The sequence below is a fragment of the Gracilinanus agilis genome, chromosome 2 (assembly GCF_016433145.1).
Source record: "Gracilinanus agilis isolate LMUSP501 chromosome 2, AgileGrace, whole genome shotgun sequence".
NCBI classification, from domain to species: Eukaryota; Metazoa; Chordata; class Mammalia; order Didelphimorphia; family Didelphidae; genus Gracilinanus; species Gracilinanus agilis.
The window spans coordinates 574,357,864-574,376,438 of NC_058131.1; the positions used below are offsets into that span (position 1 = coordinate 574,357,864).

At 38.8% G+C, this 18,575-nt stretch overlaps 1 protein-coding gene across 3 annotated transcripts in view; it reads right to left on the reverse strand.

The window, feature by feature from the left end:
- Positions 1–5,824: 5,824 nt before the first annotated feature.
- TRIP4 (thyroid hormone receptor interactor 4) overlaps positions 5,825–18,575 on the reverse strand; it is a 52,739-nt gene continuing 39,988 nt past the window's right edge. For all 3 annotated transcript variants that reach the window (XM_044665352.1, XM_044665350.1, XM_044665351.1), the window contains exons 12-13: positions 11,705–11,807; positions 5,825–6,125 (exon numbers count right to left, since the gene is read on the reverse strand). In XM_044665352.1, the coding sequence (XP_044521287.1) occupies positions 6,058–6,125; positions 11,705–11,807 (171 nt within the window). In that variant the 3' untranslated portion in view covers positions 5,825–6,057. The remainder of the gene's footprint in view (positions 6,126–11,704; positions 11,808–18,575) is intronic.

Here is an 18,575-nt window from a genome sequence, read left to right on the forward strand (position 1 = left end):
GCCGCCGCCGCTGCCGCCGCCGCCGCCGCCGCCGCCGCTACGGGCCCCAGGCCGCCATCCGTGCCCGAAGCCCCTCCCCCCACCCCACCCCGGCTCCGGCTCTCCTCCCCTTCTCGGTTCCGCTCGCCCCGCCCGGCCCGGCCGGTGCCGCTGTGTCCGGGGGACCGCGGGTCCCTCCTGCCGCCGCCGCCGCCGCCGCCGTCGCCGCCGCCGCGATCCGGGACCCGGGACAACCAGGGCCGCCCAGAACACCCGGACACTGGACTACTGGGCCTGCGGATCCGGATTCGTGGTCGGCGCGGAGAAACCCGGAGGAAAGAGATCCTGAGTACGGAGCGGGAGAGCGCTGGGGGCGGGGAGGGAGGGGGAGGGAAACCCGGAACCCGGATGGAAGAGGCAAATCCTGGTCCCGGAGCGCGCGGCCACGCGGAGTCCGGATTGGAGAGCAGATTTCCTACGTGAGGAATCCAAGAAAACCCGGAGAACAGATTACAGACGGAACGAGTAGTTCGAGGAAACCTGAAGTGAGGAACTCAGAAAAGCAAATTGTCTAGTCTAGGGAGGATTGAAGTTAGGCCTGAGAACGACTTGATCAGAATCTAGTGTAGTCTCTGAAAATCCTTTTAAAAGACAAGGACACCTTACTTTTTCAGTCATGGGGCTAATGAGTGTTAGGCCTGGCACTTAGTAGGTGATTAGCAAATGTTTTAGCGATTGACTGCTAATTTATTGATCAGTAAACATCCAGGAGAAGAAAAGCCCTGCTTACCAGAAAGAACAGAGCCATAAACCCAAAAGAAAAGCACTCTTTGCAAGATGGTTTGGAAAAAATATCAGACAAAAAAAGAAAGAAAAAGTATCAGACTCAAAGCCTGGGCTAGGTCTGGATTCAAGTCTTCCACCCAAGGGAGCCTTAGCTTCCTTATCTTTCAAATGGAATAATAATATCTACTGCTATCCACTTCCTGGTGGGAATTTCATTTTTTTCTCCCTTTCATCTCACCATCCTGGGCATAATCAAACCCAGATATTTCTCTTTCCTTTCTGCAACTCAAAATAATCCAAATTCCATCTTCCCGTTCTTTAGTCTTTCATTCTAGGTCTAACCTGTTGTAATCTTGCTTTTCCTAACCCTCTACTAAGTTCTGAACCTCTTCAGGACCTTCACCTAAGGCTCCCTCCCCATTTTCCATATCAAATGGAAATTTATCTTGATCTTGGAGGCTCCCTACTCTTTACTATTTAACTAGGGCCTGTATCTCTTCTTGGATTCTATCCTATTTTCCTCCTCTCTTGTGCTTCTGTGACCTCCCTTTCTTCTTTTATCTCTAGATACAGTTCAGTTGTCTCTCACACTCTGGATAGCACATGACTTGGAAATAAGACCCAGATCCTGGAATGTTCCCAAAACAAAACTGAGCTGGGAATTTTCATGATTCCTCTCTGCTTGTTCCTGGGCTATGGTGGAACAAACTTTATCCCCGATATAAGCTTAGAGAGAGATGAAATTCTATGAGGTGCAATCGGAATCATTTGTGTAAGTACTAAATCTAGAAAAGTTATATTTTTAGTTGATATTTACATAGCACTTTGAGGTACACCGAAAAAAAACCCTTCTTTACACAATCACATTTTTTAATAACAACCCTGAAGGATAGATACTACTATATAAATAAAGAATATAGATCAAAGAAGTTAAATGGCTTTCCTATAGTTACATATTTGAAATTTCTTGAACCAAATTCAGCATTTTATCCACTATTTTACCCTGAGAAAGGATTGAAGAAAGGGTCTAATTATGACAAAACTGGTATCTAACCTTGGCCCAGATAGATTGGAGGCCTAACTCTTAGCATAAAATAAAATAATCCCAAAGAATCATATTTATGGTGGGAAATGGCCTTAGAGATCATCTCCTCCACTTTCTAAATCCTCCAATCTGAGTTGGCAAAGCAGTTGTTTTTTAATAAATTATTCTTAGGTCTGAAAATAGTCACTGCCATCCACCATTTGCAGAAAGTTAAAATGATCTCCGAGGGGGTAAGAAGAATAATACTGAGCTTATAATAAAAATGGTTTTATCAAGACATTAGGCATGAAAGATTAGGTGCTATATTAAATAGTTACTAAGCAACATAGCCCTACCAAAAAATGTTATTCGATTATTCCAAAAATTAAACTGAGTCTGATTCTATAGCTACCATAAGCTATAGGACACCATAAACTAAAGAAACATAAGCTTAAATGTGGAGTGAAAGAAAGTGGTGATCTCAAGTATTTCTGGATTTTGATTTTCTGTACCTTCTAACTCCTTTATTCCCCTCCCCCCTATCACTCAGACACCCTTTGTTCCTTTCTTAGCAGTTTCCTTTCTTCTCTTGGGTAATCCTAGGCTCTTATCTGAGTTCTATTTGTTTAATAAACCAGTCTTTTTATTTCTATTTTCCAGGAGCATTTCCTGGCTGGTCCCATCCAAGTCCTATCCCACCCCTAGATTTATCCCCTTTTCTTTGGTCATATCCCTAAGCTGGCTCCACCCATTCTTGTTGGGGTGACACACCCTTTCTTCCCTGATCCCTCCCCTCATTTTCCTCAAGATCTGGCTGGCCAACTTTTGTACTTCCTTGCTTTTCACCCAATTGGGAAAATGTCCATGTTACCTCTTTTTAATGGAAAGGGTATATAAATACACAAATGTATACATACCCCCAAAACAACTTTAGGAAAGTGAATGGCCTCCTATTTTTATGCTGGCTCCAGCATTCTAGCATTTTGAGGCTAAAAAGCTCTCCCACGTGTTCCTGGCTTTCTTAACTTCTGGGGCCTGAGTGTTATATGTATCTCCCATCTCTCCCCACCAACATTTTCAGAGGCTGAGAGCAACCACTAGGCACTTGCCATTTGAATTCCAGGGAATATAAAAATTCTTTGGGCTCTCTTTTCTCTCCCAATTCTTTTAAAAAACTGAAATTTATGGATCTCCTGTATAAAGAATATTTGCTTTTTGTTGGTCATTCTGCAGCTAGGCAGAACAACCTCCAACCTAGTTTTTATATTTCTGGTTCATGGGTTCTGGGGAAGGACATGTTTAAAAGTCTTAAATATAATCTGCATTAAAATAAACTAATCAAATTAATAAATTAGTAATAGTTAATTTAAAAATAATTAATAAAAGAGGGTAAAGGTAAAGGGATTTTTTAGTATAAAATTCATTTGTAATGGCCTAAAAAAAAATCATCCTTATGACTTAAATATTTTTACATTTGCTTGCTTACCTATTGACTTCCTGAAGTTTCCAGCTGTTTCTGACTTAAAAGACTAGGAGAAGGCGGCAGCTAGGTGGCTTAGTGAATAGAGAACCAGGCCTAGAATTGGGATGGATCTGGGTTCAAATTTGACCTCAGACACTTCCTAGCTTTGTGTCCCTAGGCTTAACTTAACCACAGTGTCCTAGCCCTCATTATTCTTCTAAACCTTAGAACCAACACTTACCATTGATTCTATAACAGAAGGTAAGGGTTTTGATTTTTTTTAAAGACTGGGCGAAATCTACATCCACCTCTTCATATTGGTTTTCTTACAAGCAAATTTCCTTCCCCCTTCAAAACATGTAGAACTCTCTTAAATTCTTAAGAACTACCCTTAAGGCCTTAAGGGTAGCCTTCACGATCATGCATAGCCAACTTTCAAGCTTGCAAATAACTATGGCCTAGGAACTGAAGAGAAGAGGGAATGAAATAAAATTTAATTTAAAAAAGAAAGAAAACTAAACTGTCCTCCAGGTGCTAAAAGAAAAAGATGATTAAAACTGACCCAATTATAGCCAAAAGGGGGCGCAGTCACTTTGGCTGCAACTGAAAACCAGCTCAGAAATGTGAAACTTCCTCCAGTCCAAGTAGTCCCAAGGTCAGTGTGAAATGTAAATACTGAAAGATCAGTCCAGAGTGAGTCTCACATACGGGCTGCAAAAAAATCTACCCCAGGCTTTAAATTATGTTCTTTTATCATACAGATGCTGAGTCATCTCCCCAAGTTTCTCCCTCATTTCTCCTTCCTGCCTTCCAACCTATCCCTACCCCAAACCCCAAATGGAATAAAACTCTAAATCTAAAAGCCTGGTTTTCCACATCATTCTCCCGGCAACTTTCCTACTTAGCCCAGATCCTTATTGAGCATGTGGAAGAACTGTATAATCAGATTTCTTGGCTGTTTCTGATTCCTTTTCTTGAGGCCTGCCTAGGTGGGGGCATCAATCCAGTTCTCTCTTCAAAAAAAGAGACAAGGAAACCTTGCTTTCTCTGCTCATTTGTTTTCCTTGAGTAAAGAACTAAACAAAATCCAGCACCTTAATAAAAGAACGTCACTGTCTTGATAGACTTGTTAACTGTATTAGTGAACTGGGTCTAGTTTCATTAGCTAATAGCACTATTGTCTGTATGAGGCCCATAAGTAATTTTTTAAGAAGTGCTATGCTTCCCACTTTTGCCATGCAGGTTAAACAACAAGAGCAGACACCATTGTATGTTCCCATCATAAGCTAATATGTGATAGGTTTTGCTGGGAATCAGTAACACTCAGGCCATGTAGAACTGGTGCCTAGAGCTATGCAGCAAGCAGGGTTCACAGTTGAGTGAACATCAATGCATAATGAGTGTAGGCATTTCAATGCAAATAAACGCTGAATATGAAGGATTAAAGAAAGGGGAAATTAATCTTATTCATAACACAGAGTACTTTTTCCCTTTTTTTTTTAAGTCATGCACACAACTACTGGAGGGAATCCAACTTCCCCAGTAATGCCATAGCTTTATAAAAAGCAGAACATACATATTTTAAGGCTGTAAGTTTCCTCAAGAAGCCAGGAACTAAGATTCTAATGGCTCTCTAGAACTGCTTCAGAAACAAAATGTTTCCCTAACTGCGGCCAGACTAACTAGTAATAATCATATTTCTCTTGTACACCACCACCACCACCACCCCTGCTTTTTCGAAGCACATAACTTTCCAGAGGGGAAGGGAATAAACATTACATATTGTCTACTATATGCCAGGCTTTTTACAAATAGCTCACTTGATCCTCATAGCTTTATGAGGTGGGTGCTGATATTATTCTCATTTTACAGATGAGGAAGTTGAGGGCAAACAGAAGTTAAGTGACCTGCCCAGAGTCACACAGCTAGTATCTCGAACTCAATCGGAGCTTCCTGATTCCTGATCCAGTGCTCTATCCACTGGGTTACATAGCAGCCAGAGTGTGATTTGAAGATTTAGTTTCAGTGTTTGGGGACGTTTGGATACATTCGTTGAAGGCTTTTCTTTCTTTAGGGGAAGTGGAATAAAGAAGGAAGGTTTTATCAGTTCATCAGGAATATAAGAGCAGTCTTGGGATAGCAATTAGTTTTATAGAGAGAAAGAGGGAAGTAGAAAAAGAGACACAAACAGAGAGAGAGAATGCCAATTCCGGATGAAGACCAACTAGCTGATTTGTTTTGGAGACCAGTCAGTTTAGAAAAAGGAGACAGAAGTGGAGGTAATGAAGTGTCTTGAAAAATCCTCTTGTCCTTTTCCAAGCCTTGAACATTTTGAGATTTGCCAGTCCACCACGTTAGGTTACTTCTGTAAACTCAGGACCTAGCATAGTGCCTGGCACATAGCAAATGCTTAATAAACACTTCTTGAATCTTTCCTAAGGAGACCTTTAAAATAATTGCTTTCCTGAGAAACAAAGTCTCCCAAAAGGAACACAACACAAAGCTAGGAAAAAAGTTTCTCATTTATACTCTTCCAGTCCTTTTATGGAAAAAAAAATGTCAGAGACCTGGAATTTTAAAATTATTTTTATAAACAGTATGCAAGGTTTAAGCCCACTGTGTGAAGAAAGCCTTTTCCCTCCACCCTCTCACTACACCCTCCCAAGAACTTAGACAGTTTGTTAAGAGTTTATATTCTGAGAGAGTCAACGCTTAAATCCAGCCTGGGGATTTTTACTGCCTGCACTTCAAAGGAAGCACACAACTCTGGATTCTCCACTAGCAAAGTGTAGGTTCCTTTTCTCAGTCAGACAGTTGCTTTCTGCTTCATTAACCCTTTCTTTGCTCCTTGATGGATCTTGGAATCCAGTTTCCCTGTAAAAGAGAATAAAGAAATCTCATTATTTTAAAACTATATTTGCAATGCAAATCTATTGTAGACCCACAGGTCTCCTAGTTACCCTGTTCCTGTCACATTCAATTATCTTGCTTCAGGAGTCAGACACTTCCAAACTCTAGAATTCCATTATATAGGAATGAAGGAGCTAGAAGCATTGTGTAGGACACATAGGGAAAAAAAAAAAAAAAGAAAAGAAAAAAGAAAGAAAAACCCCAGTGGGTATTTTCCAAAGGAGATAAGAAGTGAAGTCTCTCATTTCACAGCTACTAAAAAAGAACCTATCACTTTTTTCAGGGTGTCTGATGTGAACACAACACACATATGTAATAAAGGAATGGCCCTTCACACAGTGGGATACCCACTGCTGAACCTGCTAACTGGCTAGGCATGATGCATGAATATCCCCCACAGTGAGAGGAGCAGTTCTTCTCACCCCCAGAGCAGCCTCTGAGCTCAATAGGGGGAGTGACCTCAAACAGTAGAGCAGAAATCGCATGAATGCTCTACTGACAAAGGGCCCCTATCACTGGCTAAGAAGGGCAGAGTTCACAGGCTATGGGACTCTTCTAAGTTTAAAATTCAGAAAACAAGCCACCTTCTGCTCCCAGGTGACCCTATTGAGAAATGCATCACTGATGTAGCTAGCCTCTAACCCCCATCTCCCACAATCAACCTTCATGAGCAACAACTCCTAGGAACAGCACAGGCCCTAACTCAGCATTAGAAAGTCTCAGGGTCACCTTGTGACAGACATCATAACAAGATTCCTGTCTTTCTGCCCTGAAAATGGTGTTCAGCTTGCTCTCTACTATACAAAGACACATCCAGTTAAATTGCAAGTCTTAATAAACAGGGTGTGGAGTGGGGAGCCTCAGTAATTTGAGTAAAAGGGAAATCAAAAGAACCTTCTTCCAAGATCATGAAGGTGTACTGAAATCCCACAAGTACACACTGTTACACATATATGCTTATTATTAGCCAAAACAGCTGTGTCTGTCAGGTGCCATAAAGTGCACTGAAAATCAGAACAACTGTAATCTACCTAGTCCTACTTCTGCCACTTAGTTGTGTGACCTTGGCCAGGTCATTTAATTTTTATACACCTCCAGTTTCATCATCTGTTAAATAAGGATAATAACATAGGCTCTACATACTTGATTGACATGGTTGTTGTGAGGTGATAAATATCAATTTGATTTTGAAAAGTATAATATATAATACAAATCTGAGGTCTTAAATTCCTAAGCATAATAAATTGTCTTAAGATGACTCCTCTCCAATCATCTATTTTTTTCCCTTTATCATTTCTAGGATAGAAATATTATGCCCCAAGATATCCAGATAAAACAAAACAACAAACACAAAATAGAAATTTATCGTGGAAGGGAAAAAAATAATGCCAGATACAAAATATGCACTTTTTTTACTAGACTATATGAACAAGTTAAGAACATGAAAATTATTTTCTTAGTGAAGATATTTTGCACATGAGGGTCTGTCAAAAATAAAGTTTTCTTCAATTTATAGATGGTAAAAAATGGGCAGTATGACCCAGCAAAAAGGACAGAGATCTTGACCTCCAATACTCTGTTCTTGGTACAAAAACAACAACAAAATCAGAATGCTTCTTGTGACTTGCTAAATTAACCTAGGAGTTTTGAAATTAAGATATGGTTTCAGCTTTACCTCTAATTTACTACATGAACTTGGTCACATCATTTAACTGCTTCATACTGAGGATCCCACATCTTAAAAAAATTGATGCAATTCTTTTTTCCAAGCAGGATTTTCCTTAAAGTTTAACTGCCTTCACACAAAAGGCATTATAAAGTTTCAAATACTTGTTTCAGTGAATTTCATGCAGTTTATGAAAGCCACAACTTGTGGCTAGTTCAGTCACACTAGAACAAAGCACCAAAGAGGGAAAAATTTGGAAGTTGTCAATATAATCATTAGGTTTGGTGGAAGGGTCATGAAATTGAGAGCTAATGAGAGTAGAATGGAGCAATCCAATTTCTTGAAAGAAAAGACCTTGGAAGAATGGTTAGTTGGGGGGAGACTGAAGAACATAAATATGAATGAGTTCATTATTGAAAAGTAAATCCATCATGTGTTTTCCTTTGTATATGAATTTTACTTTACCACCAGTAAAACATGAACTTAAGAGGTTTTTTTCCCTAACATCAGAAACCTTGACTCTTTGAAGCTTCAGATAGTCAACTCAGCTGCATTCTCTGGAAACTTCAAAATATGATGTAGTATTTCAGTATTAAACATAACCTTAACCATGGCAGCTAAAAGTAAATGGCAGGTCAGCAAAAGGGGGAGATGTCTTTATTATCAATGCAAAGCAGTACAAAGTGCCCCCAACTTGTGAACCACTATGTCAGTAAGTTAATTGTTTAAAATTCTAAGCATTTTCCTAAAGAAAAATTACTATAAAGAGATGTTGCCCAAACTATGCTCAAGAGACTTCTTGTGCTCTGTGCATTGTCTATAAAAGTTCCTTGAGAAATTGTAAACACTAATAACATTTTCCCCTCTAATGTATTTATCATATACAGCATTTTTTAATATAAAAGTCACAACTACCTCTATTTTTCCCCATATTTATCTCTATTCACCTTTATTGTTAAGTATCCCAAAACCATTATTTATGGGTTCAGTCAATGTGTTTCATCTTTCAAACCCCAAAGTATACAGATTAATTTGGAGAAAAGATATTATCTAGGATGGCTGGTTCTTATGCCAGATCACAAGTCTATTTAACCCAAAAAGTGTCTAGTAACATAAAGTGCAATTATTAGTATAGTACTATCAATCACCATGTATAACAATGTTTCTACAGAAAAATGCATTCAGAGTCCTAATTGAAGAGGATGGGGAAAGTCTCTCTACCCCTATTATGTTATCAGAGACTTTCCTTGGTGTTAGTGGTCAAAGACAAAGAGGAAGGAAAGGAGAGCAGAAACCAGGGTCCCAGTAGCTAGAGGCCAAGATCTCCTATCACTGTAAATTGCCAAGGACACTTCTTAGCCCTACTGACTCTCCGTTACTTTTTCATTCCACAAAACTGCTCCCCACTCCCTACTGTCCTTACCTTCCCCTGGGATGATTTCATCTACTTTACTTTCTGTGTCTACCAACCAGGGTTTCTCTTCTCCCATAGTTTACTCCTAAATCAAATATTGATAACTTGTTCCTAACCTGTTGGTCCCTGAATCACCCATAGAATTCTTTGTATATTTTCTAAGTGTTTTATTGCTAACAATAATCTAAATCAGCAGGGAATTTAAAACCAAGTCTGCCCCTCTTTACTTAGACACTAAGAAAACTCAAAATCCCCCAAAATGAAAATAGTATGTACCTGGATGTACCAAAAGTCTGATATAAAAACCATCTCAATCCTCTTCAAAACAGAAAGAAAAAAGGGTAGTCCTTGATTCAGTTCTAATAAAGGGAGATATGCCTCTGGGCATCATTTTGGCTTTCTGAAGGCATTTCTCTAAAAAAATCAGTGCTATACATGGTGGGTAACAGTACAATTCCATAAATGGCTTAGGGCCTAGGGTCTTGGTGACAAAACCAATTTCAGCTTCATCCTCAGGGGAGCAGCAATGGTAGGAAAACAAGGAAGAAGCAGGTGAATGAAGTTTCCTTAGCTGGCATTCTCCTTCCCTAATTCTCTATGGCCAGTTCTGCTACTTATATGCTCAACAGGATCATACCATGGACTGATCCTAAGTACAGTGAGGTAAGAAATGGAAATAGGGGTTGGGGAATGGGTAGTCTCATAAAACAATGAAGATGTAAGTAGGGAAGGGAAGGTATGGGAAAATATCAAGCTTAAACAGTGAGAAGAAAAGAAACCCCTTTGTGGCCACCTCCTCCTTATGTAGCTGTCTGGAGTGGTAGTTCCTATATAAGAGATGTATATAAGTAAGGACCATCTGTTTTCCTAAGGATCTCTGGGATGCATGCCCTCTGGATGGTGAAGGTCATTTAATTTAACAATTATTTGAATTAATCCATCCCCATATTCCAAACAGTCCATCTGAGGCCAATGGAACACACGCAGGAAATGGCTGGCTCAGTTCTAGAGTAGTCTGTGAGGATGACTAGTTGACTGGTCTAGCATGAATCTCTGATTCATCAGAGCCATTTTCTAAGTGGTAACATGGCAGCGATAATAATGATACCTTGTATTTACATAATTCTTTGAGTTCCACCAAGTATTTCATATATTATCATCTCAGTTGATCAATAAATTAATGATAAATCATTTGTTACTGTTCAGTCATTCAGTTGAGCCTGACGCTTTGTGATCACCCCATAGCATGCTAACACAGGCTGTGGGGTTTTCTTGGCAAAGATATTGGACTGGTTTGCCATTTTCTTCTCCAGTTGATTAAGGCAAACTGAGGTTAAATGACATGCTCAGGGTCATACAACTAATAAGTATGGGTGAATTTGAACACAGGTCTTCCTGACTCCAGGCCCAGCAACACTCTCTGCTGTGCCACCTAGCTGCCTCATATAATGATAAACTATACTGACTAATAAGTTGAAGTCAGAGAAGTTGCAGAAAATGCAGGCAAATCTTTATCATATTTTCTTTGGGCTTATAGGCAAAATTTATGTTGAAATATCCATAAGCAGAGGATGTTGAAGTGCTAGATCAAAAGGAGAGGTTGGGAGCTGAAGGAGAAGTTGAAAATGGAAAGACTAAATTAACAAGAATATATTGTACCACAACTACAAGAGAGGAAGAGACTACCCAGAATGAGAGAAGAGATAAAACAAAGAATCCATGAAATGGTCCCAGAAAAAATACTATCAGTGGGAAATGTGGAAAAAGGATGACACTCAGCTAGTCTCTGAAAGAACAATTAAATTGGTCATATGAAGTCTTCAGAAGTCAGAGTCAAAGAGAACATTGAGGAACAAAAAGTAAATTATTAAAGTGCTGTCTTTACTTAATGATTTATTTTCCAGGCTGCTCGTGAATTGAATATGTAAGCAGATATTCAGGACTCTTCTCTGGACTGAAGAAATAGGCTTCTACATTTTAGAGGAGTCCTAAATGTTAATGTTTCAAGACATCTCTAGGAAGAAAGAGTATTTGACAATAAAAGAATGAAAGTTTAGAATGAGGGGGCAGCTGGGTACCTCAGGCCTAGAGACGGGAGGTCCTAGGTTCAAATCTGGCCTCAGCCACTTCCCAGTTGTGTGACCCTGGGCAAGTCACTTGACCCCCATTGCCTACCCTTACCACTCTTCCACCTAGGAGCCAATACACAGAAGTTAAGGGCTAAAAAAAAAAAAAAAAGTTTAGAATGATTCCCTCTGTTATGTCATGCTCTCTTCTCACGGATAATAGGCCAAGTAAGAAAAGTTACATAGCACTGAACTTAATATTAAGACAATGAGATAACAACAGATATATAATTGTATTAATTCACTAAATAATCACCAATTGGCACTAGGAGCAGGGCAGGTTAAACAAACATGATGCAAACGTTTGGCAATGAAATTATATTGGAAATAAACTTACAGATTTTGTGTTTTCCTTTGATAGGAAACTTCAGGATCATTTCTTGGGGATTTGTGCAGATGAAGACAAATGGAGAATCAGATTCTTGTCTGAGATCTGGGTACTGAAAAATATAAACCAAAAAACCCCACAGGGTTGAGCTACATAAGACAATGCTTAAAATGTTCTCACATTTTCTTCAAGAAACTTAAAACTATTTCAGTCTCTACCTCGCCAATTCTAATACCATGTTACTGGTATTAAATCAGCTCTCCATTTTACAGATAGGCAAGCAGAGAAAAAAAAGTAATTCAAACAAGAACACAGCCAGAACAAAAATGGTGGGAATGAAACCTAAACTCTCTCCCAAAGTAGTAGTCCTTACTTAAAAATTATATTCATTATATTCATCCTTGAATTCCCATCCATTACAGGGAATATACAAAATAATTTCATCAAAAGGATGTTTGACATCTTCCCAGAAGACAAATGAAAATTGACTATTGTGAAAAACAAGCAATCTAGAGTTGGGAATCTTCATTGTTGTTGTCCACTTGTTTCAGACATGATCAATTTCTCGTGACCCCATCTGGGGTTTTCCTAGCAAAAATACTGCAGAGGTTTGACATTTCCTTTCCAGTTCATTTGACAGATGAGGAAACCAAGGCAAACAGAGTTTTAAATGATTTGTCCAGAGTCACACAGCTATTAAGTGCCTGAGGCTAAATTTGAACTCTGCTCTTCCTGTCTCCAGGCCCAGCACTACCAATCTGCCCCTAGGAATCTTAGACATTTACAAATACGTTCACCTTAAAAACCTGAGTCCTTCCTGGATTCAGCTAATAGAAACCACAGGAAAGGCTTAAGAAAATGAAAACATTTAAAGAACATTTTGCCAGAAACAGTTCACAGCGACTTTCCTTCATTTAACAGAAAGATGATTCATTCTGAATGATGAACAAAAATTTGCCACATTGGATACAATCAAGTCTTGGTGAGTTTGAAAAGGTGGCCTGAAATATAATTGTGAAAACTGTTTAGAATCCTGTTTTACATTGCCAATCAGAACTAGATCTGCGTGAACAACCATGACTCTTACTCCTACTCTGGGAGTCACTGACACTAGAATAAAAACTAAAATGGTTACTTAATCACATGTTTCATGGAGACAAGTGAAACATTTCTCTGGAACTGTCCTGACATTTCCTGATTGCCCATCTAGCCACATATATTTATTGCCAAACTCAACCAGTAAAACTCACAAGCATCTGAGACAGATTCCGTAAGCAGGAAAGCTAATCCCTTAGTTGCCACCATCAGGATTTCTATTTCTATAAATTAAAATTAGTCATTTGAAATAAAATTCTGCTTTTACTCACCTATCAGGATGTGCCCACAGAAATATCGGTCTATTACAGTTCATAGACAACATTTGGCTGGCTTTCATTTAGCATGGCTTCATATTATCTCATCCAAGTCTTACATCAGCCTTTTAAGGTAGGTATTACAGGCTTTATTATTTTTATTTTCAAAGATAAGGAAACTGAGACTCAGAGGCTCATAACTATACAACTAGTACTAAAGAGAAGATCTGAATTCAAGTCCTTCCTGACTCCAAATTCAGCACTTTATATAACATACCAGAGGTACAAACTCAAGGCCCGCAAAACTCTGGCATGCAAACTAGATTAAAATGTAACTCATAAATGTTTAATAAAACAAATAAAAATACAATGTGGTCTAGATAATGTTAATCTTTGGCTAAGTCAACACATGGCCCCAAGGAGATCTGTTCTACCTGACTCCACTACTTTATCCCATGCTACCTCTTTGAAAGCAGCATAAACTGGGAAAATTGGCATTTTACCATCTTCCTTAGTAACTCTACTGCATGTGATAGATATGCAATGTGCTGTAGGAGGTACTCTTGGTTACAGTGGGTTCTGCCCACATATTATAGCTCTCAACACAGAATGCTGCAGATCATACTCTGAAAAAACCATAGTTTACATTTAGCACAGCCATATCACTGGATGGATCAAAGTGTTATGTTGTGTAAAATTTGTATATATGTATATGAAGCTCCTTTACCCTACCAAAGCTCAGGATGAAGAAGGCTCTAGTATTAACTAAGAAAAGTAAATTGTGCATAAGGCCTGCTCTGAGAACCACTGTCAGCTGATTTGGCAAGAACATGACCAGAGCTTCTCACTGACATCTTTAAACTTAACACACCAGGAACTGAAGCCCCAGCAGCTCTCGGCTCTTCTTCTTCAATTATCCTGCCCTCTCTCCTCTGTAGCCTGGAGAGCGTCAAGGCCAGGAACAGTACTGCCAGCATTTCACAGTTCTACTGTTCCAAAACTGAGAGCCAGGCAGGACGAAAGGTTCAGGCTGAGTTAGTAGGAAGCTATGTAAATTATGTTCAGTGTTTGCCAGGGGAAATGGCTGGTTGGAAGACAATTTCCTTCAGTAGCTTATGGGAGCTGTGAATCCTCTTACCTACTAGGAAGGGTAAAACTGTCCTTTTAAATCCTTTGGAAATGTAATGACAGTTTTAATATTCTGGGTACTTCCAAATGTGGCTGTGGCCTTATAATTACCTACATTAAAGCCTTCTCAATCAAATTAAGTGGCAGAATCCAATGTGGCAAGTTGAAGCCAAGAGAGCGCATACTGGGAATCAGACTCTTTTGGGACAATACTTATGTATGAAAGAAGAGGTCATTCTACAATCTACTGCTTTCTTCATAAAAGATGTAAATCTTTGTCTCTTGAGAAGAAGCCAATATGAATCTATACTAGATGAACTTAGAATATGATCTCATTGTATACTAATAAAATAAGAGAATGGCAAACAATGAAAATCATTAAGACTCTGGCATGAGATAATAAGAGAAAAGGTATGGTAAGAGGCTTCCTACACACTTTTATGCCTGGAAGTAAAAATAAATATAGAAAAAACTTTCCCACTGAGCCCCAAAAGTTAATACATAAGTATATATTTCCTCTGCCAGGCTTACTGCATATCTCTTATCTCTGCGGGGACTTAGAAGAAACAAATATGCGATTTGGGGGGGGGGGTTGTTTTCTAAAGAAGACTAAATTTATTCAATATCCTAAGGGAAAGTTCTGATTATAAATATATGAACAATATAAAAAGTACAAAACAGACTGGTAAGTTTCTAATATATCCATAAAAAGTACACAACTACATACATTACATCCTATAGGCAAAGGAGTTAAGTGGAGGAGAGAGAAGATGACTGGTTAAGATTCAGCAATAAATAAATAAATACAAAAGTATAGATGATCTACATTATAGTATATTCTACCATATGCTACAGCCATTAAAATATACAAAAAACCCATCTCAAAATATGAGGGATAAAGAAAAGTGGGGTATATATGAAGGCAAAGGAAAATGGATTATTCTTCACAATAAAAAGCATTCAAAGAGAATTATATTCTTAGAGTCTTAGTCCTAAAAGAATCTATTTTTTTTTCTAACCAGAGTCTATAGGCAACAACATATCAGCCTTAACACCAGGAAACAGAAGCATCACACTTCACACTAGCCAATCCACTGGAGGCATGAAGCCATGAAGCTGCTCTTTACTGGGGGGATGTAGAAGATGAAAAAAAGCAGATATATAGAGAAAGAAGGTAGCACCTGTGAAGGAAGAATATAGAACACTAACCAGGACCAACAGAGAAAGGAATAGACTGCTTAGGCAAGGGAAGTTCTAAGATCAAGCAACACAAAACAAGAAAGGAAATTCAAGTAAAGACATCCTAAAAAGTTGCTCTGGCTTTTTGCCGTGTTGTGACTCCCATCACCTGGTTTCCAACCTGATGATCAGGGGAGGGGGCCTATTCTTCTTTCATGCCTCATAAGTTTCATAGCTGTCTAACATAACAAGTAATTAAGTGCTAAACAGGCATTTTCTCCTCCTCTCTAGAGGAAGATTGCTCACCAGTCAGCTAGAAAATATTTCTTTTCTGTTTCTATAAGAGAGAAATTCAGCAGTTTTGGCAACTGGTGCTGACCCACAGTCAAATTGGTATTTACACCAATTCTGGAAGCCTGGGAATTAGGTCAGGCCTTGTACCAAAGTAATCAGTAACTCCTTCAGAATCAATCTCTACCTGCTCTGGAAGTATTCCCCCTTTTCCAAAAGGATAAGAAAAACTAAAACAATTACCAGAAGAAATACTATATAAAGAATTTGCATTTACTGGGAAGTTTCTTGATTTGAACTATATGGGATTAGTAATCATTTCATGAAATCTGGTTTACTGAAAGGCACCTCCAAGAAGACTAAGATGGTAAAACTCAGAAAGAAAAGGAAATTCTTTTGATAAAGTAGTCACAAGCACAATGAAACTCAAAGAAAATAATCTCAATAGGACTCTTTTCTGTTTAATAGTTCTCATTTACATTATTCTTCAAATAAATCAAGGCAGTCTTGGTAAATATAACACAATCAGGATTCACTACCCTGGAGGGCAAAATTGTTTTTTCCCTACTTCAGAGTTACCCTTTTCTTCAGGACAAAATGACTGCCATGTTTATGACTAAACTATCAAGTGACTTGGGATGTATAAAGATAAACTAAAGATAAGCTGGAATGGAGCCCAGCAGCAACCTGGGCAAGCCTCTTGCCTAAGATTACTGATAGGAGCTGCCAGTTTAATGTGACAACAGATATGTCACAGAGGAAAGCAGCTTAGGAGAAAATAACCAATAGTTATCTGTTGTTCATAAGCACAGGAGCCACTTCTGGAAGAACTAAGACTTAAACTATACCACTCTACTGTCATCTTGACTCCTTCCCACCTAACTGATCTCTTCAAAGTTCTCAACATGTTTAGTCACATACAAAAAGCATCAAATACAGAAAACACATCTACCTTAAACACTTCCACAGAGCAGGGTTCTATCCTAAACACTTGGTAGCAATGAGACCATGGACAATTCTCTTAACCTCTGCTGCCTCAGTTTCCTCAACTGTAACATGGGGATAAGGATAGCACCCTCCCAAGGTTGTTATGAGGATCAAAGGAGATTATCTGTAAAGTGCTTAACACAACGTTTCTCACATAGGACACACTTAATCAATTACTTGTTTCCTTCCTTTCTTCCCCGTGGTTAAAATTATGAAAGCCAGAACTAAACTGTTCTAATCAAAGACTCTACATTAATATATTCTTAATAATGGACAAACAACCTACCTTGAAAATAATGCTAAAGTATGCCAGGTTTCTCCCAATTCTAGATAAAAAAAATCAGAACTGGGTCAGTAGGTGACTCAAGGAATTGAGCACCAGGCCTGGAGACTGGAGGTCCCGGATTCAAATTTGACCTGAGATATTTCTTAGCTGTGTGACTCTGGGAAGTCACTTAACCCCAAAATTGCCTAGCCCTCAGAGATTTCTGCCTTGGAACTGATACTTAGTATGGATTCCAAAACAGTAGGTAAGGGTTTAAATATATATATATATAATCAGAACCTAGCTCTTTTATCTCGTGACCACCACTGCTACACAGCTCAGAGAATTCACTATCTCATTTTGAGTTTAAATTCAAGAAAATTTCATTATCTCATCTCTATCATCAAGTAATACTTGATAAATGCCCCGAAAGGCCAAGGCACTAAACTATCTACTTTCTCAAGAATCTTAGTAAAAGCTTACTCAACAGAATTGTTCACATTAAAACTAATGAAAGACTTATTAATGGTAACCAGTAAATAAACACTGCAGATTTCTTTCCTGCTCCTATTTACTTTCTCATGTTTCATATTCATCTCACAAATCCAGATTGTGGTGGCAGTCATCTACCCCACCAAGGTCATTATTTCTCCTTTTTGAAGAAGTTTGTTGTCTTCCTCTCTATTCCAACTCTTGCCCTCATACTAGGAAACCTGAACCTGAAATAGGGAAGCCCCTCAAATTAGCCCCTCCACTGACTTCTTTCAATAAAGGATCTTGTACCATTCTTTACTTAAAAAATAGAGACTTTTCTCCATAACCTCTCCCTCTCTCCATCTCAAAACTCTTTAACATCATCTTTCCCTCTTCTTTTACTTTTACTCTGAAGAAGAGGTGGCTTTTCACCAAGATAAGACAAATCCCCCTCCTTACATCCTTGATCCCATTCTCCCATCTTCTCTGTCAAACTGCCCTAAAATCATCACACTGTCCCCTATTATATTCAATCTCCCTTTCCATTGACTCCTTCTTCCTTGTTTGCTGCCTACAAACATACTAGGTCTCCCCTATCCTTAAAAAAATCTTTCACTTGACCCTGCCATATCCTCAAGCTATCATCTTCCTCTTTTTCACAGCCAAATTCTGAGAAAAAGCTAACTACTCTCATAGGCTCCAATTCTTCTCCTCTTACTCATTCTTTGATCCTTTGCAATTAGGCTTTTGACCTCATCACTTTTCTAAAACTGCTCCCTCCAGAGTTTCCAATTATCTTTTAATTGTCAAATGAGGTGACCTTCTCTCAAGCCTCATCCTCCTTAACCTCTCTGCAACATTTGACATTATTGACTACCTTCTCCATCTGCATATTCTATCTTTGAATTTTCCTGACACTGATCTCTCTTGGTTCTCCTCCTACCTTTATTCTCAATTCCATTTGCTAGATCTCATGAATATCCCATTTGCTAACTGTGGGTACACCCCAAAGCTCTGTTCCAAGCCTTTTCTTCTCTCTGCATTGACTCTTAGTGATTCTCATCAGTTCATAAAGGTTCAATGTTTATATCTATTCAGATGACTCTCATATATCTATATCCTGCCTGGTCTTCCTCCTGAATTCCAATTGCCCACTGGATGTTTTGAATTAGAAATATCATGGGCATCTCAAATTCATATGCCA